General features: G+C 46.0%; 1 protein-coding gene across 1 annotated transcript in view; it reads right to left on the bottom strand.

Moving 5' to 3' along the window:
• LOC138947645 (proliferation-associated protein 2G4-like) overlaps positions 1–24,945 on the bottom strand; it is a 55,523-nt gene extending 30,578 nt beyond the window's left edge. The window contains exons 1-4 of the mRNA XM_070319153.1: positions 24,787–24,945; positions 23,408–23,536; positions 15,990–16,095; positions 13,546–13,615 (exon numbers count right to left, since the gene is read on the bottom strand). Of these exons, the coding sequence (XP_070175254.1) occupies positions 13,546–13,615; positions 15,990–16,095; positions 23,408–23,536; positions 24,787–24,871 (390 nt within the window). The 5' untranslated portion in view covers positions 24,872–24,945. The remainder of the gene's footprint in view (positions 1–13,545; positions 13,616–15,989; positions 16,096–23,407; positions 23,537–24,786) is intronic.
• Between the last annotated feature and the right edge of the window lie 2,988 nt (positions 24,946–27,933).

Here is a 27,933-nt window from a genome sequence, read left to right as displayed (position 1 = left end):
ACCGTCAGGGTATCCTGCGAACAGGCGCTCTGGGACTGGTTCATGATGAGCCAGTCGTCCAGATAAGCCCGCAGACGGATACCCTGGGACCTCACCAGTGCACAGACCTGTCTCACCACCATGGTAAAAATCCACAGTGCGAGAGACAGCCCGAAAGGGAGTGCGCGAAACTGGTAGATCTGATCTCCCCACCGGAAATGAAGCCATTTCTGGTCGGTCGGATGCATAAGAATGTGAAAGTATGCGTCCGTGAGATCGATCGAGGTCACCCAGTCTCCTGGGCGGAGAGAGTCTCGGACAGAGGCTGGCGTCTCCATCTTGAATTTTATCTCCCTCAAGAAAGTATTGAGGAGAGATAAATCCAACACGGGACGCCATCCTCCTGATGCTTTGGGAACAGCGACCAGACGCCCGTAAAATCCCAGGGAGCTGTGGACCCGAACTCTCTCCACCGCGCCCTTCTGCTCCAGGGAGGCAATTTCCGACTGCAAGACGGAACGCGCTTCCTGCGAGAAGGGGGGCTTGAACCGCGGAGGCACTCGGGTAAGAGGCGCCTTTTCCTCCCGCCAGAGTAGACGGAAGCCCGAACTCACCACTCCCACAATCCATTGGCTGTCTACTACCGACATCCAACGAGAAAGTGCCCGGGAGGGGCCTCCCGCCATCACCAAGGTGGAGGGCGGGAGGGAGGTGAGATCGGGAGCGCTTCATTGGGGGTGTGGCTTACTTCCAGAGCCGCCACGCCCCCTCCCCGATGCCGTCCTCTTCTTCCCACCACGAGCGGCCGGCGAAGCCTGCCGCTTCTGAGCTGGCTTGGGGTTAGACGATGTCTGAGCCTGCTTCTGTTTAGAAGGCTGAGACTGTTTCACCCCCTTCAGAGTGTAGTCAAGGAACTGACTGTCCTTGTTTGACTGAATCTCCTTCTGTCTGGCATCCAGTGCCAGCGGACAGAAGAGAGACTCCTCTGAGACCGGGGAGACTCTCAAGGTCTCCCTAGTAGCCAGCTCCGTGAATTGGGACTGCGAGAGGAAGAGATCCCTCCTGCAGAGTACCGCTTGGGTGTACTGCAGGGAGGAAAGACGCAATTGTTCCTCATTGACCTTGGCCAATGCGGTCAAAAGCGCAGAGACATCGTCCGCATTCTGTTCTTCACTGAGAGTGAAAGGAACTAGCGAATCGGTCAATGCCCGAGACAGAGCCCGAACGAGAGTCTCCGCAATGGAGGACAGTTCGATCTGCCGACGTCCAACCTCCTCAGCAGAGAGGAGGGAAGCCTCGGAAACCGGCAAAACCGAATCACGCTTGATCGGTTTAGTCAGAAGAGGCAGCAATTCCCGGGAAACCGGAAGGGTAGCCCTAGGGAGTGCAAAAGACGCCAGCCAATTCTGGCTCTGATTGGGCATGCCAAGCTTCCTATTGGCCGTAGGCACGAAGGAAGAGGCTTGGGCAGCTGAAGCCACCCACTGCTGAGCTGATTCCGGAACTGGACCAAAAGGAAGCAGTAACGGAACAGGCACTGGCCGAATACCACTCCCCGCATGTGCTGGACGAACCAGTGAATGCGAAAGTTGGTAAGCCACTGACGGAGACTCGGCGAACCGGAAGGAAGAAACATCCTCCTGTGCCGGCCGGAAGTCCGCCATGGCAGAAGGAACGAATGATGCGGAAGAGTCCGCAGCCACCACCCCTTCAGGAAAATAACGAGACGTTACTTCCGCCGCGACGTCAAGAACAGACTTGAGCTTCGACGGAAACACGCCCCGCGACTCCTCGCTGACCACTGATGGAGCATCAGAATAGTCACACGTGGAACCATGACCGAAGTCACCAGTTCCGGAAGCAGAAGCATGCCCTGGCAAACCGGAAACCGGAAAAGCCTGAGCACTAACGTCATCCTGCCGCCCAAAACCCTGTGAAGGTAAAGGGTAAGCAGGACGACCATCCGCAAAAACCGGAGCTGGATGAGCTGACGTCACTCCCCCGACTGAGTGGAGTGATGCCTGCTCAAGCCTAGGCGCTTGAAAGCCGGAAGGCGCACGCTGTAATCCACTATCTGGTATCCGGAAGGAACCACCAGAAGAGGAAGAAGCGTTTCCGGCCGAAACCGGAAGTGTAGTCAACGGAACCGCAAAATGCGGAAGTGAAGACTGCACTGGTTGACTTCGCGATCCGGAAGGACCGGAAGTCAGTGAATACTCCATCCTGCCGCGACCGCCGTAGCGTGCCGGAGCGGACGGATCATCACTTCCGGCAAGTGCCGGAAATGCGGCAGTCGAAACCGACTGCCGCCGCTGTTCGAACAAGTCCGGGGCCTCGTAGGTTATCGCCGGAAATGAAAGATCAGCAAGGTATCGGTCGTGACCCGATGCGAAAGAGCTGTCCCCCGAAGGAGAACGTCCAGGCGCCTCACGAGGGCTATCGGACCAGCTCTGCTTACCAACCGACGCTGAAGAGGGAGGACGCTGCTCCAAGCCGGAAGTGGAGGACAAAGACACGGAAGCCAATGCCCGGACGTCACTGCCAGATGCCGGAAACGCCGAACTGCTGGCGACGGAACGCTGAAATTCTGCCTGCACCAAGCTGCGGATTTCTGGAACCAGTGACTTTAACAGAGAGGAAACCAACGCACCTTGTCCAGGTGCTAACAAAGAAGACGAAGTCTCCGATGTAGAGACAGGTGCAGAAGTAACAGTAGCGCTAGGCGCCGCAAAAGAAGCAGAAGTAGTAACAGCGCTAGGCGCCGAAATTGGTACAGCCAACAAAGTGTTACGCTCTTGGTCTGTAACAAGTAACGTTGCTTTGGAAGAGGAAGACTTAGCCTTAATTTTCCCCTTGGGGTCCGACTTGCCACGGCGCTTGTCTGAATCAGACATGTTGACAACAACACGTGGCAACGCGAAAAAATTTACTGAAACATAAGTCTAAACGACTGGAAAATTCAGTAAACACACGCACTAATGCGTTAACAAAATACTATAGCTAAACTTGCCCCACAAGCAGAGGCACGGAGAGCTACAAACAAAGTCACACGAGCTAGAAAACTAACTCACACAACAAAATGGCGACACGCAAGACACTGACACAAACGTCAACAACACGTGGCAAAGTAAAAAGATTTACTGAAACGTAAGTCAAAACGACTGAAAACACAGTAAACACACACGCTTACGCGTCAACAAAATACTAAAGCTACACTTGCCCAAACAGAAAGAGGGCACGCAGAGCTACTAGCAAAGTCACACGAGTTAGCTAACTAACTCACACAACAAAATGGCGAAACACGCAAGTCACTGACACACAAGTCCGTAAAAAACGGACAACGTACAGTAACGAAACAGCGCAAACAACCAACAACAAACGGGAACGAGCTCACCAAACTGTAGGCAAGGCGAGCAGACAAGCTGGGTAACGTGGCCGGCGGGTGTCACTCAAACACACAAGGTCAGCCACAGAGCGTCAAAAAGTGAACCGTCCTCTCCGAGGTGAAAAAGACGTATGATAATAGGCACGTGTTCCTAGAGGAAGTGACGTGGCATACACCCGTATGGGAGGTAACTCCCGGTGTACTGGCCCATTACCAAAGCTACTTTCACTTTCGTTTTGGTGATGGGGTTGCTTCCCTTTAAATTCTTTAGCCGGGTAAGCGTTTTTCAGTGATAAGCATCTCAGGTGACTCAATGCTAATGTGATTCGGAGTAAGAATATGATATTAAATGATTGGTTTGTTCAAGTATTCCGCCAAAAAAATGCGCCAAGATTTCCCTCTTTATTTTAGTGGTGTTTGACGCTTGCCCCACTTTAGTCAGAGTGAAAAATTGACTCGAGAATTCTGTTCATTGACGTTGTGACGTATTAAACTTGTTTATTGTTCGCGGTTTTGGCTGATTCTGTGTTGTTTTTCTGCAATATCAGCGAAAGTACCATTAGCGGTGACTGAGTTACAGCAACCAAGACTAAGTTACATTTCATTTTGTCCGTTTGACTAGCCTGACATCTACAGCCTTGACATAGTTATTCTGTTTTTCTCTGTGTGACTGATTTCTTTGACACAAAGGTTCTCTGTGTGAAGTTCAATTGTATTGTAAATATAAACAAGATACGCAATCAATATGCAAGATATCACAAATGTTCAGAAACGAAAATTTGTGAAAAATTCTGAAGAAGCTGTTAAAAGAAGAAACGCTGCTCGCACAGACAGAAAGCCAGATGGTAAAATTCAGTTTAGCGGTGAGAGAGAGGAAATTGATCTTATTTACGCCCAAGTTCAAAAGGTTGAAACATTTTTGGGAGAAGGAAATCGAAACAAAGTGACAAAGAGCTTGTGGACACTATCTTGCGCTTTATTATTGACAAAAACATTGAAGCTGATTTATTAGGGCGCCCTGGTGCCCCGGCGTCCCCAGTGCACTTTGCGGACACTTCTTTTTCGTCTGTGACTGAACTGTGGCAGGAGTACGCATCGCAGGTCTTGGCATAGTAGGACATTACACACTTTCTCCTTCCATCTGGCCTGTTCGTGTTTACATCGCGTGCCACGCGTTGTGCTATTTTTGCTAAGCCCCGCCCCTTTTTCTGTTGCATTATGGGAGAGGCCGGATTGGCCGTGACGTGTTTAAGGCCAAAGTGTGGAATTGATTTTATTAAGAAAGAATTTAGAAATTTAGACAAGTTTTAACCAAGAAATTAGGTTAAAACAAGGGAAATTTGAAAAAAGTCTAAAGGGAGGTAACTCTGTACCAGCCTGCAGATCCAGAAATGGATACGCGAACAAGTTAGATCTAATTTTGAAAAGGTTAAACAGGAAAAGCGGTCAACTTTTCACAGGACTTGGTAAAGAAGAAGTTTTCTGCAAGACTTGTTCAATTGGATCGCTTTAAAGGCGATGCAACTTTCACGGTGACCACATTAAAAAACATCAGAGATTGTGAAAGAAACAATTGAAAGTCAGCAGAGACTTTCTTCCGAGATTTTTTAAAATCTCTTAGCAGAGAAAGAGAGAGAAATAAGTATCCCTTCACAGACAGCCTATTGGGAGCATCAGACCCTCCTCAAGGGGGACCGAGATTTACAGAGCAAAGTCCCTTTGTGGGGGACGTATCACAAGGTAATCTAGTCCTGAGGAGGACCAGAGGCTCGTGAGTCCCTTGATATTCATCCACTGGGTCTTAACTGAAATACAAGCCATATAAAAAACCACTTGTGTTGTAACCTCTATATATATGTGTTTAATTGTAACCAGACGCCTGGTCTATGATACTTTGAGGAAGGCTTGCGTGCTAGCAGAGACTATAAACTTGATATGATTTTTGAATCACGTAAGTGTAGCCTATGCGATGCTAACTTTTGTCTGTCTGTGCGTGCGTATGTATGTCTGTGGTAGAAACTAACATTTGACTGAACACCGAAATACTAATTTTACCTGGTTATTATTCAAGCAACAGTTTTAAAGTACTGAAGCAATGATCAACATTTCATCGGCACGTATGTAGTTTAAGTGTGTATCCAAAGAAAACGGGTGGTGGGGGGTTTTGGGGGGGGGGGGGTAAAAACAGCTGACTGGTTTGTGTCGTGTGTGGTATGTAGACCAGGTCAGGGGTCAAGGTTAGGTCAGATCAAGGTTAGGTCAGATCGCGTGAAGGATTGTGGTATAGATACAGTTATCACCGAGCTGCACTTCGCCGATTCGGAGAAGACGACTCATGATTTCACATTGTTCGGTTTCGTAGCTCCAGAAAAATAGATAAAGAAGATGCCAAAGGAGATTTCCTACAGGTTAATCTGCACAGCGCGTTTCCAGTGTCTGCACGAGGAAGCGCTGTCGAAAGCGCAGTGTCGATCTGGCCATCTGGCAGTCGTGTCCCCGTAAGTAGGCTACAGACAGACAGATCTAGAGTCTCGCACTCTTGCACCGTGTCACCTATGCTTACTGTGTGTGTGTATGTGTGACGGAGTGATTGAGTTTGTGTTACTGTTTGTCGATTTCTTACGTGAGCCTTGAAGGCTTCGCCTCTTGTTTGGAAGAAGATAATATTATGTCTTCATGTGACATACAGCAGTCCCTCTCATGAACGGACACCCTTGGGCCATAGCAAAACTGTCCGTACATTGCAGGTGTCCGGTCACGGGAGGGGTGACCACGCCACCCCCTCCCCCATACACGCACACAGCGACACACAAACAACAGGATTGAGTCTATGCTAATCACTTCTTGTGGCTACTAAACAATAACAATAAACTCCTAATCCTTCTTTCAACGTTCTGTAAACATGATTTGTATGAAAAGTGTTAAAAAGAAGAGATAAAATAAATCCTCAAGGCAGTGAACACACTCACCATGCACTGACATACGAAAGCAGCCACACACAGCACAGAGGGTGTGCAGATGCTTTGCAAGAATAGGCTTGAAAACCAGTTTGAATAAATAGCAGCAGATAGAGCTGCATGTCATAATCATGTAATTTATTTTCTTCTTGTCTGGCTTTATTGACTGCATGCCGATCATGTGGCATGGCAGTGACTTTTCACTCTTCAGTCGAAATACACTGTACATAACACAGCTCCCACTCTCCCTCACTAATGCCTACCCCAAGCCTGACAACTGATGCTTGGAAATTGTGTGGAAGAGTACACCTCTCTATTTCTCTCCAATGCTCTTCCTGCTGACATGCAGTGACACCGGACACCCCACAGAGTTTAGCCAGCTACCCCTCCACCACCCCTCCCTCTCTCTCACTCCCTCCAGCCATGTACTGTTTGGGGCTGTGGCCAGAGAGGCCAGCTGCACTGTTCACTCAGAGGAAAACCAGTTGACTGTGTTTAACTTTTGACAAAGCAAGACAACTGAAGGGTTCACAGATTAGGCAACCGACTCACTGGTCAAGGCTGAGGGGGAACAAGAGTATCTTGTCAATGAAAGAGGTTACACACAGACACACGATGTTGAGAACTGTGGCCGGTTTTTCACTCTCTTTCGCTCAGGACCTTCATCGACTGTGGTTTCTGTTGTTTACGTCCAACAGACAAGAATAAAGAGCACAGTGCAGTTTTATGTTGGCATCTTCGCATGTACTCCACTCCTGACCAAAACTACACCCTTCCTGATGGGTACACGTGCACTCAAGTTATCAGTGCCTGTCATCACGCCATTGCGGCTGTGATCTTTGTACCAAGAGCCGGACTGCTCTGTTATCGATTTTGTTGTGGTGAAAATGTGAGGATGGTCTGTCTGTACATTGGAGGTATGACCTGCTGTTGGGACCGAAAATGAGTGTCCGCGTCCACGTTTTGCAGGTGTCCGTTTAAGGGGGGGGCAAATATAGAAGGAAAACACTCCGTGCCGAGCAAATGTGTCCGTACATGTCAGGTGTCCGCTCACGCCGGGGGCCATACATTGCAGGGACTGCTGTACTATGTTCTATTGATAAATGTGTATAATTGTAACCATAGACCCTTGTTTTATGCAGACCTGGGAACCTCTGTTTTGCACTTGGAGTATTCTCAAGTTAACTTGGTGTATTTTCAGAAAAATGAGTACTCCGCACAGCATTTGAACATCCATGATTCAAACATGTTTCACACGCGTCCGTCGCACCGTTAATTCAATTTACAAATACGTTTAAAACAAATGCTTCTTTCAATGTTTACTGAATTTTTTTTTTATCATTTATCAAAATACTGGATTGGCTTCGGGATGAGCTTGCGAAAAAGTAGTGTAGGAATTTTCTCGTCGTATTTTTTTCCACTGACCGTACTGCTCGTATTCTAGATAATCCTGTGTACAAAATACGGCGAAATCGTATGGGTTCCCAGGTCTGTTTATGATACATTCAAAAAGGCATGCGGGCTGGTAGAGACTAAACACTAATCATATTTTTCTTGAAGAATCGAAAATGTTAAGAATAAATTTCATTTGATTAATATACTTACCCAATTCACATATAGCAATTTACTTCAGTTTAGTGCTAGAACGCTGAAAACTACGCTCCACCCTGGTAGGGGGGGAAGTAACCCTAAAAATAGAACGGCCTTGACGGTCACATGACAACGCCAGGTCAAGGTTACCTCTCAACATGCATTGCGGATGCGTGTTCTCGCCGCCATCTTATTCATTCGCTCGAAGCGCCCTTTTATTTTTAGGGAATCTAAAGCGGGGTAGGCGGGAGGGACTTTACTATGTGAATTGGGTAAGTATATTAATCAAATGAAAATTTATTCTTAAAATTTTCGATTAAATTACATATCTTATCCCAATTCACATATAGTAGATTGCTAATTAAGGTGGTGGGGTGCTCACCTATGAGCTAGGCAACAATTGCCCTGCTGCTACTATCGCCGGTAGCGCCTTGGTACCGTCGTGTCGCGCAGGTAATGGTTGATGAAAACATCCTCCGATCTCCAGTAGGCAGAATGGAGGACTTCAGATAATCTACCTGACCTTAGCACAGCTAAGGAGGATGACCAGGATCTTGCCTCATGCGTCCTTGCCGACGTTAGAGGGAGAACTGACTGCCTCCCCTCCCCCCCTTTCTTTTTGTGCCACCACCCATACGCTTGTTTGATCAGCGTTGAGACCCATTTAGCAAGAGTTACCTTAGATATGTCTTTGTCTCTAGCAGTGTTCAGAGATAAGAAAAGAAGCTTCTGCTGTTTAGCTCTGATAGGAGCCGTGCGGGACAGATAACTGCTAAGAGCTCGAACTGGGCAGTTAGACAAATCGGGGTCTCCTGGCGCCAGAATTTTGCTAAGAGGAAGAATTCTGATTATGGGGGAAACTTGATCAGGCTTCTGGTCTTTGGCTAGAAGATCCAGCCTAAAACGTAAAGAAATAGAGCCATCTTTTTCAAAAGCTATGTCTCTAGATAAGCCTGAGAGAGCATGAATTTGACTGCCTCTTCTTGCAGTGGCCAAAAGAACAAGCAAAAGTGTCTTACGTGTAAGATTAACTAAGCTTGCTGATTGCAACGGTTCAAAATCTTGCGATCTTAAGAATTCTAGAATAAGGAAGAGATCCCAAGCAGGAACTGGGGCTCTGATTCTAGCAAAACCTATCCACGCACCTTTTAGGACACTAGCGATAACACCGCTGAGGTTAATGTTGTAACCCAACTGCCTGAGCGTAGCCGAAATAGCAGAACGTCTAACTCGAAGAGACGAGGGGGAGCTGCCCTGAGCTGCTAACCAAGATAAGTGATTAGCTACCTGCATAGAATGCGGGGAGACAGAACTGACCTGATTCCCCGCGCACCATTTAACCCAAGCTGTCCAATGTGAAGCGTACACTTAACTCGTAGAAGTCCTGTGCGCTTTTTGAACCAAATCCAGTGTCCCGTCCGAGGCGCCCGACCGACGCAGGGATCTTCTCACAGTCTCCATGCGTGAAGGAGCAGGGACTGTGGGTTCTCGTGCTGAATGCCGGTGCGTGGTTGCAGTAATTCTCCCTTTTCCAGGTTCAGAGGAATGGGAGAACCTTCTAAGCGGAGGAGATCCGGAAACCAATGCTGACTCGACCACCTTGGAGCGACTAGAATCAGGGATGGTTGTTCCAACTCTGCTTTCCTCAGCACTTTTCCGAGAAGTTGGAATGGTGGGAAAGCATAAACTGTGACTATCGGTTTGTCCACCTGCACTCAAAGCCGCTCAGTGATTGTCCACTCCGTGTGGAGTACTTTTGAGGATCGACTGAGCGAGTCTGCCAAAACATTCAGTTTTCCCGGCAGATATTTTGCTGATAACGTGATCTGATGCTGGTGACACCACTTCAGAATTTGGCATGCTTTGAGTGAAAGCATGAGAGAGCGGGAACCGCCCTGTTTGTTTATGTAGGCTGCAACAGTTGTATTGTCTGTATGAAGACGAACATGTTTGCCTGCCACCAGCGATAGAAAGCTCTGGTCCCGGCCTGAGTGCGTATCTGACTGACGCTGGTGTCTCCATTGTGAACTTGATTTGTCTCAGAAATCTGTTCAGAGACAAGTCTAAAACTGGGCGCCAGCCCCCTGAAGCCTTCGGTACCACGAAAATTCTCCCATAGAAACCTGGGGAGTTGTGATCCTTTACTTCTTCTATCGCCTCCTTCTGTATCAGAGACAAGACATCTGTTTGTATCGCCATTTTTGCTTCCAGTTTGACAGGAAACTTGAACAACGGTGGAACTCTGGTTAAGGGAGCCTTCCCTTCCTTCCAGAGTAGTCTGAAGAGCTGGCCTGTGCTGACCTGCCCCTATTCGCCGAAGAGGCGGAAGGTTTAGGCGGTCCGTAGCTCTTGCTGTGAGGCTTAGGAAAGCCGTGTTGCGCTATCTTGGCTATAGCTAAATCCCGATCGTCCCGGGTTTGCTTGTGAAGCGCGTCGAGCGACGGCTGTCCCAACAAGGCATCCTCAGTGAACGGGGATAACTTGAGAGCCTCAAGCGTGGCTTTGTCTTGGATCCTGGAACCCGAGAGAAACGCTGACCTGCGCGTGTGCACCGCGTGTGCATAAAGATGCGCAGAAAGACACATTTGTTCGGCTGAAACTTTGGCCAAAGTAGCGAGCAGCGTCGTCACATCCTCTTCGCTCGCGTCCTGTCGAAACTCAAACGGTTCCAAGGACATAGCGATAGAACGGGAGAGGGACCTGAGTAGCGTTTCCGAAAGAGAAGCTAACTCTAGGTTGTATCTCCCCGTTTCTTCCAATGCTACGAGAGCGGACTCTGTATAAGGAACAGCTCTGTCCTTACTGTAGCCATCCTCCCTGAGTGTCGCTTACTCCGGTGTCACCGGAAGTGGCGCTCGTGGTAAAGAAAAAGTGTCTTAGAGATTGAGTGGCGCAGAGTTCAAAAAGAACTTCCGGGCAGCAGCTTGCCCGACATAAGGGGTTGGCTGTGCGGAGGCTAGCCACGGCTGTGCTAACTCTGGTGCCGGACTGTGCGCTGATAGCAGAGGCACTGTGTCCAAAGGCACATATTCCGACCGGAAATTCTTAGCCAGAATCTTAGACATCTCATACGCCACTGAGGGAGATTCACGAAACTTAAAAGTTTGTTTTTCTCCCTGTGTTGAGCGAAAATCTCTGACAGCAGAAGGTGGTGGTGCAGACAAGCTTGTTGCCGACACCACTCCTTTCTTGAAGCTACCTGTGCTGCCAAAGCTACTGCATGGGGAAGCTTGTCTGGTAGCCGGAAATTGGGATCTTCATCAGAAAGGGAAGCTCCGTATTCCGATTCTCCTTCCGGCACGGAAGTGCCTACCGGAAATTCACCGCCATATTGACTGACATAGTCATAGGCAGTGTCATCCGGAAGAGAGGTACCGCGTGAGGCATGTCCTCTACTCGTATCCTCTCTGGAGAGAACTTCCTGCCCCCTGGGCGGAAGTGTGGAGAGCTGTGCTAGGGATGCTCAAGTCTCCTGCCTTACAACTTCCTGCCCCCTGGGCGGAAGGGAAGAACGCTGTGCTAGGGATGCTTCAGAGCAAACCGGCATTCGCGTGTCTTCCGTTAAGAGTACAGGCCCCTGCGGGTCGTGATGCGAGCAAGCCTCCTGTCTCTTAACAACTTCGCGCACCCGTGGCGGAAGCTTGGACCGCTGTACCGATGTTGCGTCCGTATAGCAAACTGGTACTTGCGTGTCCTCCGATCTAAATACAGGCCCCTGCAGGTCGTGATGCGAGCAAGCCTCCTGTCTTATCACGGCTTCCTACCCGGCACCGGGCGGAAGTAGGGAACGCCCATGCGTATCTCCCTGTGGGACAGTCACAGTACCTTTAATGGAGCTGCTGAATCGGGAAATGGAGGCATGGTGAGGGAAACTCTTTCCGTCTTCACCGGAATGTTGTTGAACGTGAACGTCGGCCGACGTAACAGTGGCTGACGGCGCTGCCATAACCCTCGACCGAGAGCGATCGTCTACCGTTCCTGCCTGAAGGGAGAGCAAATGTTCGCTCGCCGAGCGCAATTCTGACGAAAACATGCACCTCATTTCATCGCTAAACGTTGCAAACATTGCTGACAAATCTTCCTTCTCCGATGCTATGCTAGCCTTAACCGGCGCTGACTTGCATTCTTGCTTCAGCGCCGGCATAACCGAACTCTTAGGATTGTCAATTTCTACCTTGAAACAGGCATGAAAACTGAAAAGAAAAAAATACTGAAGAAAAAATTCGAAGGCGCGTAGCGCCAAGTTTCGCAGGCGCGAAGCGCCAAGACTTCTAGGGGGGTCCGGGGGCATGCCCCCCCGGAAATTTTTTTTTTCAAGGGTGCAATTTGGTGCAATCTGGGGCTATCTGAGCCTTAAAATTGGATTCAAACATGGCCCCAAAACTATTTTACTATAACTATGACTAGGAAAAAAAAAATTAAAAAAAAAATAAAAAAAATAAAAAAAAAAGGAAAAATACGGAAATTAAAAAAAAATACGGTTTATTTTTTTCAAAAATACGGAAAATACGGAGAATTTTCATGCCTGTTGAAAGCATTCTGAGAAACTGGCTCGAACACAGTAACTGTAGGTTTAGAACCCTTGGGCTTCTTAGCCGCTTTCTTAGACGGAGACTCTGTATTGGCTACCTGTCTAGAGCTGGGTTTCTTCTTCTTACTGTCCGCCATACTGGCGTTAGTCTTGCAGACGAAAGTAAACAAAGACTAACTCGTGGCAAACGAAAGCAAATACGACGAAAGAAAATGGAAAAATCTCACCCAATCTCAGCTAGAAAGCTAAGATACAGACGTAACCAGGGTGTAGTCTGCCAAAGAAGCAGTGGGCTAACAAAATAGCTCGAGCGTAATCCAAAACACGTCCTTAGACGCTATCGCTGAAGAGTGGAATGAATAAGATGGCGGCGAGAACACGCATGCGCAATGCATGTTGAGAGGTAACCTTGACCTGGCGTTGTCATGTGACCGTCAAGGCCGTTCTATTTTTAGGGTTACTTCCCCCCTACCAGGGTGGAGCGTAGTTTTCAGCGTTCTAGCACTAAACTGAAGTAAATTGCTATATGTGAATTGGGATAAGATATGTAATTAAATGTAATGTTATGTCTTTATGTGATGTACGATAGGATGTTCCATTGCTGTGTTGTTACTATAGACGCTTGGTCTGTGTACCTTTGAAGAAGGCCTGCGGGCCGAAAATTTGGAAACAAAAGATGAGACATTCTGGCTTGGTGTTGAACTTTTTAGAGTGATGTATAAATAAGCTTTTTAAGCATTAAAAAAGTTTTCCAGCTTTCATTGTGTGGAGTGGTGCAGAGGAAAAAGTATTTCTTGAGATTCCCGAAAAATTCTATAGGGTTGGTTGCTATGTATATATCCCACGATTGTCGAAAACAAATAATCACCAACATCTTTTCTGGGCTCTCAACAGAAATTCTTTGTTGTTCTGGTCTGTACATGAAAGTTGCTCCAAATAAAAAGAATCTCATTCATCTTGAACCTCAAGTCCTTGCAAATGGTTCCTTCTCATGCTTACCTAATTGATAGTTTGTCCATGTGTATTCCTTTCTAAAAATGGCTGTGTGCAGCTTTTTGTTGGGGTGAATGTGGGAGTGGGTTGACACCTTGCTGGCTCCTTACCTTTGAGGAACCGATGACCAGCGTGTGAGCAACAACAGCAATGAACCCATCCACATGAGCTCCAAGGTCACTGCAAGTATCACAAAGAATGAGAAAGGAAAGACAACAATCAATAAAAACTACACACACAGATCAATTGTGCACTGATGCACAAAAATGAACACATCAAATTTCAAACACCAAAATCTGCAGTGCCTGTCCAGCGCTGAAAGTCCACAAAATGGGGCACTGGCCTTTTGCTAGTACTTCTAATAATTTACTAGCCAGAGAGCAATTTTTTTGTATTTTTACTCACCAAACCAACCATTTGATTCAGCAACTTTACTCGCATTTGGCGAGTAGATTTACAATTCTACTCGCCATTTACATATCCACTAGCACAGCAGCACCACATTTTCAATCTCAAGCATCACATGTTTGACTGCATCTTTAAGATTTATTCAACATAGGCTGTGCACATAAAGTTACAAAAACAATGCTGATATTGATAATAATAATAATAATAATAATAATAATAATAAATGAGCATTTATATAGCGCAACATCATAACTTTACAATTATGCTCTTTGCGCTTGACACATTTAAAATTAAAACACAGTTATACAAGCATTTACATCTACATTCATAGTCAGCAACGCTTAATTAAAAGCATACACCATCAAACATACATTACTAAAGATTCTTCCACTAACTAAGTAATAAAATCATGAATAAAATAGGTAGTGAAAACAAGGAAATACCAGCTGAACACCCTTAATCAAACAGAACATGTTATCAACAATACTGAAAACAGCCCTAGATGTTTATATACATTATCACATTATCACTAAAACAACAAATACACTACATGTAGCCTACTGATGGACTGAGAAAACAAAATCAGGGGTTGTATTTCTTGAAGGTGCGTTTTAAATGCTCGTTTGAATGCTTGGGTTGACAGAGTGGCGGATGTGAAAGGGGAGAGAATTCCATTGTGTGGGTGCGCAGAAAGTAAAAGTGCGTTGTCCGTATGTTTTGGTTTTGGTGTGTGGAATGGTAAGGATGCAACAGTCAGAAGAGGCACGGAGTTGTCTTGCTGGAGAATAGACGGTGAGGAGTTCAGAGAAGCAAGCAGGAGACGAGCCAGAAAAGAAGTTAAAGCAGAGGGTGGACAGTTTGTAGTCAATGCGGGCTTGAATAGGTAACCAGTGCAGTGTGTGAAGAAGTGGTGTTGCGTGATCTCGTTTTCGTGCTTTGAGAATGAGGCGTGCTGCCGAGTTTTGGACTTTTTGTAGTTTATGCAGGAGGTACAGAGGACAGCCAGAGAGAAGAGAGTTGCAGTAGTCAAGTTTAGAAAGAACAAAGGCACAGACAAGAGTGTTAGTTGTTTGAGAGGAGAGTATGTGGCGAATGGTGCTGATCTTACGAAGCTCAAAATAAGCTGCTCTACAGACTAAAGATATATGTTTGTTAAGGGTCATGTCAGATGAAAGGGTGAATCCAAGGTTTCTAGCTGATGGTGAGAAAAGAATGTCGGTGTTGCCTATTTGAACAGAAACAGGTTGGGGAGAGGGAAATGTAGTGTTCTTTTTGCACAGTAAGACTTCAGTCTTATCATCATTCAGCTTAAGTTTGTTATCGACCATCCAAGATTTAACATCAGTGATGCATGTCTGAATGGTCTGGATGGCGGAATGTGTCTCTGCAGGGGGACTGGGTTTATACAGCTGGGTGTCATCAGCAAAAGACTGATTTAAAACAGAATGGTTTTGAATCAGTGTGGAGAGGGGCTTAGTGTACATGATGAAAAGGATGGGACCGAGTACTGAACCTTGAGGAACGTCGAAAGAAAGTGGGGCTGGAGCAGACATCTGGCCATCGACAAGCACAGCCTGAGTCCTGCCAATGAGATAGGACTCGAGCCATGCTAGCGGTGGACCGGAGATGCCGTACAGAGTCTTAAGTCTATGGAGAAGCGTGACATGGTCAATTGTGTCGAACGCTGCAGAGAGGTCAAGTAGGGTAAGCACTGACACATCAACACCATCCAGAGCAGACAGAATGTCACCGATTACTTTATTTTTTAAGTAGGGCTGTAGGGATAATACAAGTGATGCAGGCAAACCAGAATCTGTCTACAAGAAGATAAGTTCCAGGCACTTTTGGTGCATCTAGGGATGTTTTTGGCCTAGGATTAGGAAAAAAATAAAAAATCTTTCAAATAATAAATCATCAAAAACATTTCAGCAGATCTGCCGACTTTTGGCGGGGTCAAGGTTAGGAATAGGTATTTCAAAGGACTGCCTTAACCATTGTGATTTTCTGAAACTTCCATGCCCATTTGGGCAACTCCCCAGAAAAATATATATAGCATCATCCCTTAGGGTTAAACTTTGCCCAAATGTCGCCCCAAAAGGTCTGAATAAGTAACAGTTGAAGCGTGAAAAGTGTCTGATCAACTCACATCTTGACCATGTCACCATCGTGCAGCGTGATGTCAGGATCACTCTTGAGTGGAGAATAGTGACAGATGCAGTTGTTGACCGAGATACATGTAGGGAAGGCAATACCTGCGTAGAAAACCACACGGAACCTATCTGTTAATTAACACTCTATAAGTATAAGGCATTTCTTTGTAAAACCCGCAACCCCTACTTTTAAGTTTAAAATGAGAAAATCCCCACAATAGGCGCTTCTAGTGTATTAGCCGCAAGTCAAAGGAAGTATACAGAGTGAAAATACGTTTTTTTGCCGATTTGCAGTGAGATCAAAGAGTCTGCATTTTTAGACCTGTTTGGCCTTGTGACCTCGGGTCAATGACCATACTTTCAGCCGAGACCAGCTGCCTGTCCTATACTGTTCAAAAAAAGAAACGCATAGCTTGTAATATTTGGTTAATTTAGTTATATGGCTACAAGGATATCCACCAAACTGCAGAAAATGTTTATCTGGTCGTCGACCTTTCGTCCATTGCCACAAGTGAGCTCTGCACGTGACGCATGCGTTATCAGTGGCTACAATGTCAAAATTGCTCATTTGGCATGACCACTCGTCATGCTTCAGTGTAATCTCGTGAAACTCGGGGAATATTGAGCTCTCACCATGTCTTCCAAAACCCATAAAAGCGGATTGTTCGCCACAAAGAAATCAGACGACAATTCAGCGACGAAAGATGGCCCGATTGAGCAGAGAAGACCGCCAAATTGCATTGGGTCGTTTACAAGCAGGCCAAAGTCAAAGTGCAATCGCCAGGCACTTCCACGTGTACCAGAGCACCATCAGAAGACTGTGGGTCAGGTTTCAAGCCACTGGCTCCGTTGCTGACTTGCCACGAGCGGGAAGACCAAGGGCGACAACTGCTGCTCACGACCGCTTCATACGGCTCCGCCACCTCCGGAATCGTTTCCTGTCGGCCTCATCTTCTGTCCAGGCTCTCCCCGGGCCACACTGATTATCGGACCAGACCGTGCGGAACCGCCTGCATGAAGCTGGTTTGAGAGCTCGCAGACCTCACAGAGGAGCTGTCCTCACCCGCCGCCTTCGCCAGAACCGAGTGCAGTGGGGCAACCAGCACCTTCGCTGGACCGTCCGGAATCACTGGAGACACGTGTGGTTCAGCGACGAGTCCTACTTCCTGCTCCAGCGACATGATGGTCGGAGGAGGGTCTACCGGAGAGTAAACGAACGTTACGCGCCCAACTGTGTGGATGAGGCACCCGTTCATGGTGGTGGAGGCGTCATGGTGTGGGGGGCGATCAATACCGCTGGAAGGAGCACCCTGGTGCACGTCCAAGGGCGCATAACTGCCCAGCGATACATGGAGGAAATTCTGCGCCCACACGCCCTTCCTCTTCTGGCTGAACAGGATGCCATATTCCAGCAGGACAACGCTCGCCCGCACACAGCACGACTCACCACCCAGTTCCTCACCGACCACCATGTCCAGGTGCTTCCCTGGCCATCCATGTCGCCAGACATGAACCCGATAGAACACCTCTGGGATGAATTGGACAGACGTGTGCGCAGGCGAGAAGAAGCGCCGGCAAATCACCGCGATCTATTGCAGGCACTTCAGGAGGAGTGGGACACCATCCCACAGCAAGATATCCGGCATCTGATCCAGTCCATGCCCAGAAGGTGCCGGGCAGTTGTTGCTGCTCAAGGCAGTCACACCCCCTACTGACTTGACAGCCTCGGCACCCAATCGTATTGATTGACTGATTGATTTGAAGATGCAAATGAACTGTGTGTGCATTCAACTGTGTCCATACCAAATTTCAAACAAATAATCTAAATATTGGATTTTCTGTTAATTTTTTCGAAAAATAAAACAAATTTGGCAAGTAGCAACTATGCGTTTCTTTTTTTGAACAGTATATCTTACCCAACTCACATATGGCAGATTGCTACTAAAGGTGGAGGGCACTTTACCTAATCAGGAAATGAGAATCTGTCCTACCGCTACCAGAGCAGGCAACACAGAAACGCATTCTGTCTCAATGAAGAGACATCTCTGAGATAGACATCGATGAAAAACATCTTAAGCAAGCCGGTAAGCCGACTCAAGAAATAATGCCAGGAGACCAAATCGAAGAACAGCTAGAGAGGAATACCAACCTCTTGCCCCATGAGACCTGGCTGTAGTAATAAAGGGCCAACTGCCCTGACATCACCCAACTGAATCCGCCACAATACCAAAGCTTGTCTAACTATGGTGGAGGCCCACTTGAATAACATGACTTTCGAGATACCTGCACCCCGCACCATGTTAAGTGATATAAAAAGAAGTTTCTGAGTTTCCGATCGAGTGTGTGGAGTCCAAAACAGAAAACTGCTGAGGGCTCTAACAAGACAATTATGTACACCAGAACCTCCAGTAGCAAGACACTTGCTCAAGAGATAAAAGTTAAGACCGGGCTGCCTGAAGAGGAAGGACTGACTGCCCCCCCCCCCCTTTTCCTGCCACCACTTGAAGGCCTGCCTAAAGAATGTGGCAGTCCATCTAGCTAAGGTTGACTTCAAAAAGCCATTACCTCTACCAATGAAGATAGATATTCCTTCTTTCTTTATTTGATGTTTAACGTCGTTTTCAACCTTAACAGGTTATAACACGACAGAGTCGAAAGATATGATCAAGAACCTTTGATTCAATGATCTAAAAAAGATCAGTGCAAGTCAGAAAAGCTTTCGAACCTCGAAATGTAAACTTAGCTAAAAAATGGCTCTAGAGGAGCCAAAATATTGCTAAGTGATTGAAACGTGAATCGGAGCTGATTTCTCAGTTTCCTCCTATTTGTCCGAAATTTTGAAAGAAAACTAAGCCCCATAGATCAGTCTTTTTCCAAAGAGCTGTCTATAGCAAAACTAGATAGAAAAAACACACTTACTCCACTTCTCACAGAAGCTACTAGAGTAAGCATAACCGCTTTCCGTGTTGATCAGCAAGGCCAGATTTTGTAAAGGATCAAAAAAACTGATCTCAAAACAACTCCAAAACAAGGAGCAAAGCCCAAATCAGGAAAGGAGACTTGTTTACAGCCAGCCGAAGGGAGGCTCCCTTAAACGTGCTGGCTGAAAAGCCCCCAAAGGAAATGTGACCGAGCTGTTTCAGTGCAACTGACATCACATAACGTCTTAATCCAAACAAGAAGAGCAAACGCTCGATCGAGTCACTTTCGCAGTTCTGAATATTATATGAGGCATCAGATGGACAGGAAGAAATTGCTATTCACAACACAATGAGTCACGTTCACATAAAATTTGAGCCCGGTCACTTTTATAGTTTCCGAGAAAAGCCCAACGTTAAGTTGTGTGTTGCCGAACAGAAAAGGCTAGTTATCTCCCTTGTTTTTCTGATAACGTTCGTAAAAGGCTACAGATGTAAATACTTTGATGTAAAGAATAATCCTACAAAGTTTCAATCACATCCGATGAACTTTGTCAAAGATATAAAATGTCTAATTTTCCCTTTGACGCTGACCTGTGACCTTGAAAAAGGTCAAAGGTCAACGAAACCATCGTTAAAGTGTAGAGGTCATTGAAGGTCACGACTAAACAAAATATGAGCCCGATCGCTTTGATAGTTTCCGAGAAAAGTCCAACGTTAAGGTGGTGTCTACGGCCGGCCGGCCGGCCGGCCGGACAGACTAACACTGACCGATTACATGGAGTCACTTTTTCTCAAGTGACTCAAAAACGTGGGAGAAAAATTCGGAAAGCCAGGATAGATGATTCGCCATCTGAAATGAACGGAGAGAAGAGGAGTTCTTTCCGTTAAAGAATACGCCCTTTGTTCCAAGCCAAACGATGTGACAAGTAAACAAAGACACTGACCCCTTCCGAGATCTCTGGACCAAATACCATGGGTGGGAGCCCAAAATTGTTCCAAGACTGAACTTTTTTTAAGGCCGGGGTCCAGGGGCCGCCAAGGCCCCGGCGGGGTCCAGGGGCAGCGCCCTGGTGGGGGGTCCAGGGGGGCGAAGGCCCCCGGCCGAAAACGAATTTTATGAATTTAAAAGGGTTTCTCTGGCCTCTCCTGAGTTTAATTCTGATAAATAAGAACCTTGTTGGAGATACAAAAAGTAACAAAAACTAAAAATTTTAGGGACCTGGCAAGCATTAGAAACAACAAAAAGTGCACTATCAGTCCATTTGGCATAACACAGTATGAGATGACTATCAATGAGGGCGCAAAAAAAAAAAAAAAAAAAAAAAAAAAAAAAGTCAAAATTTCTCTGAGACGGAAATCCGTCTGAGACGGAGGAACTCCCACCCATGAAATCCAGAATTGAGGCCGAAGCCCCTGAGCGTCTCAATGATTCCCATACAGAAGACACCCCTGTGGCTCGAGTGTGAGAAAAACCAGCGCCCTCTTGCCGGCCTTAAGAGGCCTGGCAAGCAGAAACGAGTGGGCCCCAAATAGTGATAACAGCAGGCTGCTCAAAATAAAAACAATTGATCTTCCAAGCTTTGGAATTCGTAAACCGGAAGAAGACCATTAGCGAAAAAGCAATAGTACCCAGAGGCAAAAACTTCTATCAGTGGCTTCTCCCAATCACCCGAAGTCAAAGAAGAGCGTGATGCGATAGAGTCTAAACTAAGTAGACCTTCTTGATAAAAAGACTCAGAGAGCCCATTGAGCATTGAGCCTCCCAAAAAGGTACTTCCCTGCTAAAAAGCTCCGAGATGGTAAAACCATAACAAAACCTCTCATGCTCGATAAGGAAGTAAAAGAGAGTGAGAGGCCCCCTTGCCTGTTGAGAAAAAGCACCACTGTAGGGTTGTCTGATTGAATCAACACACATTTTACTGCTTTGTTCGATTGCCTAACGCCAGCCGACCACAAAGGGCCATAACAAAGCTGAGCTGCCTTAGCCAACCAAAGTGTTCCAGTCCTGTAAATCCAGTTTCCACCTGGAGTAAAGAGCTCCTAGAAAGAGCCGCTTGCACAGTCTCGTCAAAGAGACCAACAAGTCAAAAAAAACGTTTGACTAAGAATCAAAAACAGAACCCTGAAGCTCCGAAACCAATAAAATGTAGCCACTTCCGAACTATTTTGAGTATCAAAAAATGGAAGTAACAACCATACGATGTATGAAAGAGAACCCCAAAAGGAAGGCCCCAGTGACTCTCTCATAAAGAGGGAGTCCTAATACCCGCCCGCAGCTGTGATAAAACACAAAGGCGGAAAGAGGGTGAAGCCGAGCACTAAAAAACTCCAGTTACCATAATTATAACTGTCGGGAGTGTGAAATAAAGCGTGCTTTTATGTGCCTCCCGACCCCCACCACTAACTTGCCCCATGGGAAAGAGAGGTGGGTAATCGACACAGATCCCTGCCGCAAGGCGAGACCATGGAGATAAAAGAAAAATCCGAGAACAGCGAGCCTGTAGCTTTTCTCTTGATAAAAGGGAAAAAGCCGAGACCTGCCATGCTCTTTCCTTTTGCAGTGAGCTTCTCTCCTTTTGCAGTGAGCTTCTCTTTGTTAGAAAAGAGTCCGCGTAGCATAGAAGCGGAGTCAAAAAACAACCTTCAAGCAAAGAAGAGATTAAAGTCTCGCCAAAAGAACAAAACTTTTAGACAGAGACCTCTTCTCCAGTGAACAGCACAGCTACATCCTTTATACCTGCGTCCTGACGGAAACACAAAGATATCCAGTGAGGGCGTAACCGCACAAGAGAGAGAACAAAAGAAAGTTTCGTTCAATAGCGAAAATCATGAGGAAGTGCGAACGCAAACTTCCACAGCCCGGAGATCCTTGTTCTTACAAACAGACAGTTTCTCCTTGCTATAAACATCCCAAAAGGATGCCCGTCAACTCCGGGATACCCGGGGGTAGTTCCGTAGGCAGAACAAAAGAAAAACTTAAGTTCTTAGGCTTGGCGCTAAACGAGCCTACGGATCGCGCCCAGCGAGTGATGCGCTACTTGAGCGGGTGAAGCAAGCTAAAGCAACACCGCAACAGGTGCTCAGCCAAGCGCTGCTCCAAAGGAAGTAGTGACAAAGGTGACTCGTATGAGAAACCTTCCACAATTCCACCCGCCGCCGATGTAGGACCTAAGAACTAGACGTTCAAAGATTTTCCTTAGAAAGCTCAAATCAGCTAAAAAAGACGCAAACCGCGGCAAACTGAATCAGAGCCTCCCCATAAGATGCCAGCAAAGGCAGAGGTGGGGCAAAACATCGTTAGAGTTCGCAGATTGTTCCTGAGAAGGAGCAAAACACGCCAAAAAAGATGGAGAAGAAAAGGCATATGACGATGCTACTGCTACCCTTTCGGGAAAGTAGCGTGTAGCAACCCCTGCTGCCAGAGCTAAAAAAGATGGCAGCTTAGCTGGAAGACAAAAAGAGGTATCACCCTCTGCCCCAGAAGCTTCATCTTCTATACTCTCATCATCCCGTTCAGTAGTATCCCAACGATCTTCGAAAGGATGAGAACCGGAAACCAAACCCCGATAAGGCAACACCTGCCAAAAAGAGGGAAAGGCTGGGAAAAATCCCCTGAAGCCGGAACTCCGTGAACGGATTCTCCATCCACTTGCCTCATACCAGCTGAAAGACTGGAAGAGGAAGTGAACACAGCCTGTGTAACAGCAGAGGAACCGCAGTAACGGAACCGGAAGCCGAAGGCTGATGAGTGCCGACTACCAAACACCACAGTGTTAACGGCAGAAGGCTACACCATCCTTCAACCAGAAGCCACAGCCGCAAAAGCGGAAGCGGAACCGGCCGTGGATTGATGCCGTTTCAGTTGCAAGCACCACTGCACTTGAACTTAGACGGCAATAAATATGAAACAAAAGACGATATGCTCCCCCTCAGACCGACAAAAAAGCTGGTCTGTCAACAACCCATCAAACATCTTATAATGTCCCATTGGAATTCCCTTCAGTGCGTCAAAGGGCGCACTGAGATTACGTACCACTGCGCCACCCCATGCAGTGTTCGGAAAGACCTAAGCAAAAACGCACACACACACACTAACCTGATACACAAGCACATTCGCATATCATATGGCATCAAATACAACTATATTTTGCATTTTTGGACCGCCTGGCCTGCTTTGCGCTTCTTGCCTTCGACTATGATGTCCCATCAGAATTTGGCTGAGGGGGACAAATGTCCCATTGTCTTTTTCTTACAGGCTAAACCCTGCCTTAGACTTAGAGAACCTGATGATTTGACAAGTTTACATATTTTGAACAATCATTACACTATTCAGTCATCTAGTCCAATAGTCTAATTGATAGTAATAAATACTATGCATACAACGCTTGCACAAGGCACCATCTCCTTTTACAAACCACCGATACAGAGATCACCCCCACCCCCGTGGGACAATTAACTCCCTTGCGATAGTGACATTTGTCAGACACACCCACCCTTCTTCATCTCTTTGTCTTTCTTGAAGACTTTGTGGGTCTCCTCCGTCAGGCGAGTGTCACCAAATGTACACAGCTCTAGCACTGAAGCATCAGGGGCGCATTTCCCAATAATCTCCTTCAGGATGTCTGCAACAAAATGGAAATTAATACAACTTATGAATTTGCAACTGCTATAAAAAGTGACTGAACTAATTAGATTGAATGAATTTAAAACAACCATAAAGACTAAATCTAGCCTCAGCAACTATACTACTATTACTATGTATGTCTATGCATCAAAAAAGTACCACTCAGAGTCAGAAGGGGGACCACAGAAAGAAAAAAGTAAAAGTGCATCAGGAATCAGTTGAACTGAATCATTCCTTGCATGCTGCAAAACTGTTAGTGTTACACTTACAACCTTCACTGTGCTTCCTGGGTCATGGACGACCCAGTGCATCACAAAAGTGTCTGTATCTCGGAACCTGTTGGGACCTTTTGCGTGAGACTTCATGTAAATAGTAGGCTAATCCTCATGTACATAGTAATCCTCAAAAACCATAGAACCAGGATTCCAGACACACTTTTTCATTTTTCTCTAAAGCGTGTGCTTTAAGTTAAGCTACTGCTAATTTTTTTCCCAATGCATAAAATGTCATAAAGCGAATGGTATTCTCTCAGTCTCATACCCTCGTAAGTTAATTGCTTTCAAAGCTGAAACTTTGCGATTAAGCGCAGATTTCATCTACCTTGTTCAGATTTTCATATTCATTCATGAAATTTATCAGGTCAGAGGTACGAAACCAGTATCTAAACGTGGCACAAGTAAGCCAAACGAGAGTGTGAAGTACAATTTTGTTATGTTGTATTAAAAAACAATTGAGCATATGGCTGCATCATTAAGCACGTGAGCACACACAGTAATGCCAGTACTAAAGAAACAATGCTACCACTTGTTACACCCTTTAAGTATTTGCAATTTCCATACATGTGTTTTAGCATGTATATGTGCTTGCCATTTTCTCTGCCGCTTTCTTTTTTCTTGCAGGAAGTGCCACTGGCATTTGTGATACTGGTCGGAATTGCCAGCTGTTGAGCAACCGCATGGGTCACCATACATTTCTTGTATCCACATACCTCACTTTCTCACACTTTTCAATCTATGAGTGCAAATAATACACGACAGTCCCCTTACCAAGTACGAAATTAAGAAACTATACATCTGTGACCCCGTGAGGACAATGATTCCTGGGTCCACATGGTCGCTATCCGCCATGCTGGTTTTCCGCGGGCACATGGCAAGTTTTAATAACAAGTGAAATTCCTTACAGAAAAGTTGCATTGCCCTTAATCAAGATAACGACGGATGGGACACATTTTTAGCACAATATACGTACTGTTCACCATGTCACCAGCCATTTTATATTTTGTTACGACGATATCCTGAGCCGGAGTCGGCTCTTGCTCTTCGGAGTCAGCCATCTTTCCAAAGCAACGTTGCCCAGAATGCAGCACGAGGGCGGGAAACACGAAGGTAGTCTGCCCTTGATTTCCAGCAGACGACGCAAGATCACTGTTCTTTATTTATCACGTATCATATATATAGAGAATACTACATGGCTTGCTGTGTCGTACCAGATTTACACGAGTTGTTTTTTTAAATATTGAACTGCGAGCGAAAGCGAGCTGTTCACTATTTGAAAAAGCAACGAGTGTAAATCTGGTACAGAACAGCAAGCCATGTAGTATTCTGTTTATCCTACATACTGTACTTACGTGTATTTTACTGAAAATGTCCTGCATTCGAGGCAGCTAAATTGAAGACGCTTGTTTTAGAACCTCGATCTCTTCTAAAGCCTCGTGCAATCTATTACGTCAAAGCAAAGAAACGTCACTCTGAAAGTGTGGCGTGACGTGTTAGTTCTAAAGATTCATCGAGGGTAATTAGCGAGCGCAATTTGTGTTTCTATAATGACGTTTGTCTCGGTGACTTTGGCATCATAAGCTGTGGAAAAAACAGGTCCCTGCCAGACTTGCTTGACATGACCTCATTTACATGATATACACACGTGTGATTTGAACGATTATTATCTCACTGGTGTCTCTCTCACGTATGTAGGATAAATCGTAACTAGCATAATATGCAGTCAGCACTGAAAACGATCTCAAGCAATGAAAAACTTTAGCTGTTGTTAAAGGTGATAGTGCATGCTTTCAAATTAAGAGTGAGACTAATTTTTGTTTTAATTTCCAGAAGTTTCACATAATTATAGTGATGAATGGAGTGAAATTAACACCAGCTAGATATTGGCAAAAATATAGATTAGAAAGCACTAAATTCTAAAACGAATTTTCTTTAATTTTTGAGTACATGTATTCTTCTTCTTCGTTCATGGGCTGAAACTCCCCCGTTCACTCATGTTTTTTGCACGAGTGGGTTTTCACATGTTTGATCCATTCTGATAAGCATCGCTCCACGGCTATATTGCAGTTGTCTCTCTGGCCGGACGCTACAGTCCCACGCGAATCTATCAAAACAAAAATACAGAGTTATCTCCCATATGTTTTTCGCGAGCATTGATCTAAATTTGAGATCAGTGTTCGCGAGACGAAAATGATTGCAGATTGGCCGACTTCGACAGTGATCTCCGTTCTGTTCTTCACAGTTATGATAAAAAAAACGCTCGCGCTGGACCCGAGTACTCTTCAGACATTCACACACACACACACACACACACACACACACACACACACACACACTCTCTCTCCCTCACTCCCTCCCTCTCTCTCTTTCTTTCTTACACACACACACACACACACACACACACACACACACACACACACACACACACACGAGTACAGACTCATCAGTGCACGCACACACACACAAACACACACACACACAACACACACACACACACACACACACACACACAAACAGTAACACTAACACATGTGCACAAAATGAACACACACACACACACACACACCGCGCGACGGAGAAAAAGACTACAGGGAGGCATTGACGTCAAAGACTTTCGACCGTGACGTAATTACGTCACTATTCTTGGTTTACGGTACCATTCGGCGGCCGTTTGCTACGAGTATGCCATAGTCTTGGTATGCCGAGACCTTGCACCGTTCTATGAGCCGAACCGCAGTTCTATCCCACCGCGAATTCCGCCCGCCGTTAAGAGTCGTTTTTGTGATTTATTTCGCATTTAGGTCCCAGGTAACATTATGAAGTTTTAATACGATCAATCGGACCTATTATCAAGTTAGTGTATCAACTTTTGAACGAACTGCGCCCAGTAGTTTCCCAGCAATAAGCTGTTAAGTCGAGACTGCTGGACCCTTGTACTAGCGTACTCGGGGATAAAGACATTGTTCTAAGGTCAAAACAAGTCGACATTTTGGGACTGTTGCCGGAAGGAGACCGCAATATATGGTTTCATCACTGTCAACTGGTTACAGAAAAAATCGTCTGCTCCAGTGAGCGCCGAAACCAAACGGTTGATTATCACGTGACACTTTTGCCATATTTAGAGTTGTTCGCACAGTAAATACAGCCGCGAAAAATAGCTCGCTTGAAACTTTACAAAACACCATGAAAAATCATTATCGACGATCGCGAATCTACTTATATCAATAATACATTACAAAAAGCTCTAAATATGTACAAAAATCGGTTTCCTTGCCAGACAAGGAAACTCAAGGCATCCTGTCAGGGAGAGAATGAGCCGGGCCGAACTCAATTTGATCACAGGCGGAAGGTATCGTCCACTGGACGACTACTATCATCTTTCTGTGATAGTAGTAGTCCAGTGGACGATACTTTCCGCCTGTGATTTGATCTGAGTTCAGGATGATGTTTGATTGTTTTTCAGGCAGCCATACGTACTCATCTTGAACACACGGCCAGTATAACTGGCCTTGACACGGAACGATTCAAGGGGGGCAATCTCAGTCATCTGAAAGAGGGAAATCCAAACGCAATCCGCCTTGTTCGATTTTATGGGCTTGGACGATAGAGAAAAATAAGAAAAGCAAAAGCTGGAGTCCAGTCTGGACGAAACTGCTATCAAGAACGCAGAATTGATTTTTACTGAGGTTTTTTTTTAGCCGTAAGCGCCATTTCTCATTTCGAATTTCTCATAACTGCTGGCGGCCGCAGTGAAACCAACAAAGGGGCCTCACTCTGAAAGAGTTTCCTGCTCCGATAAACATGGCGCTTACGGCTAAAAAAAACTCAGAAAAAAATCAATTCTGCGTTCTTGATAGCAGTTTCGTCCAGACTGGACTCCAGCTTTTGCTTTTCTTATTTTTCTCTATCGTCCAAGCCCATAAAATCGAACAAGGCGGATTGCGTTTGGATTTCCCTCTTTCAGATGACTGAGATTGCCCCCCTTGAATCGTTCCGTGTCAAGGCCAGTTATACTGGCCGTGTGTTCAAGATGATTTCGCTTTCGAGGGAAGCATGCTAGGTATTTTCGTGTTTCTATAACCCACCGAACTCTGACATGGATTACCTCACCTCACCCGCA

The sequence above is a fragment of the Littorina saxatilis genome, linkage group LG14 (genome assembly GCF_037325665.1).
Source record: "Littorina saxatilis isolate snail1 linkage group LG14, US_GU_Lsax_2.0, whole genome shotgun sequence".
Lineage (NCBI taxonomy): Eukaryota > Metazoa > Mollusca > Gastropoda > Littorinimorpha > Littorinidae > Littorina > Littorina saxatilis.
The sequence above is the reverse complement of the archived record's forward strand: the minus strand, read 5'-3'. Positions and strand labels throughout refer to the sequence as shown.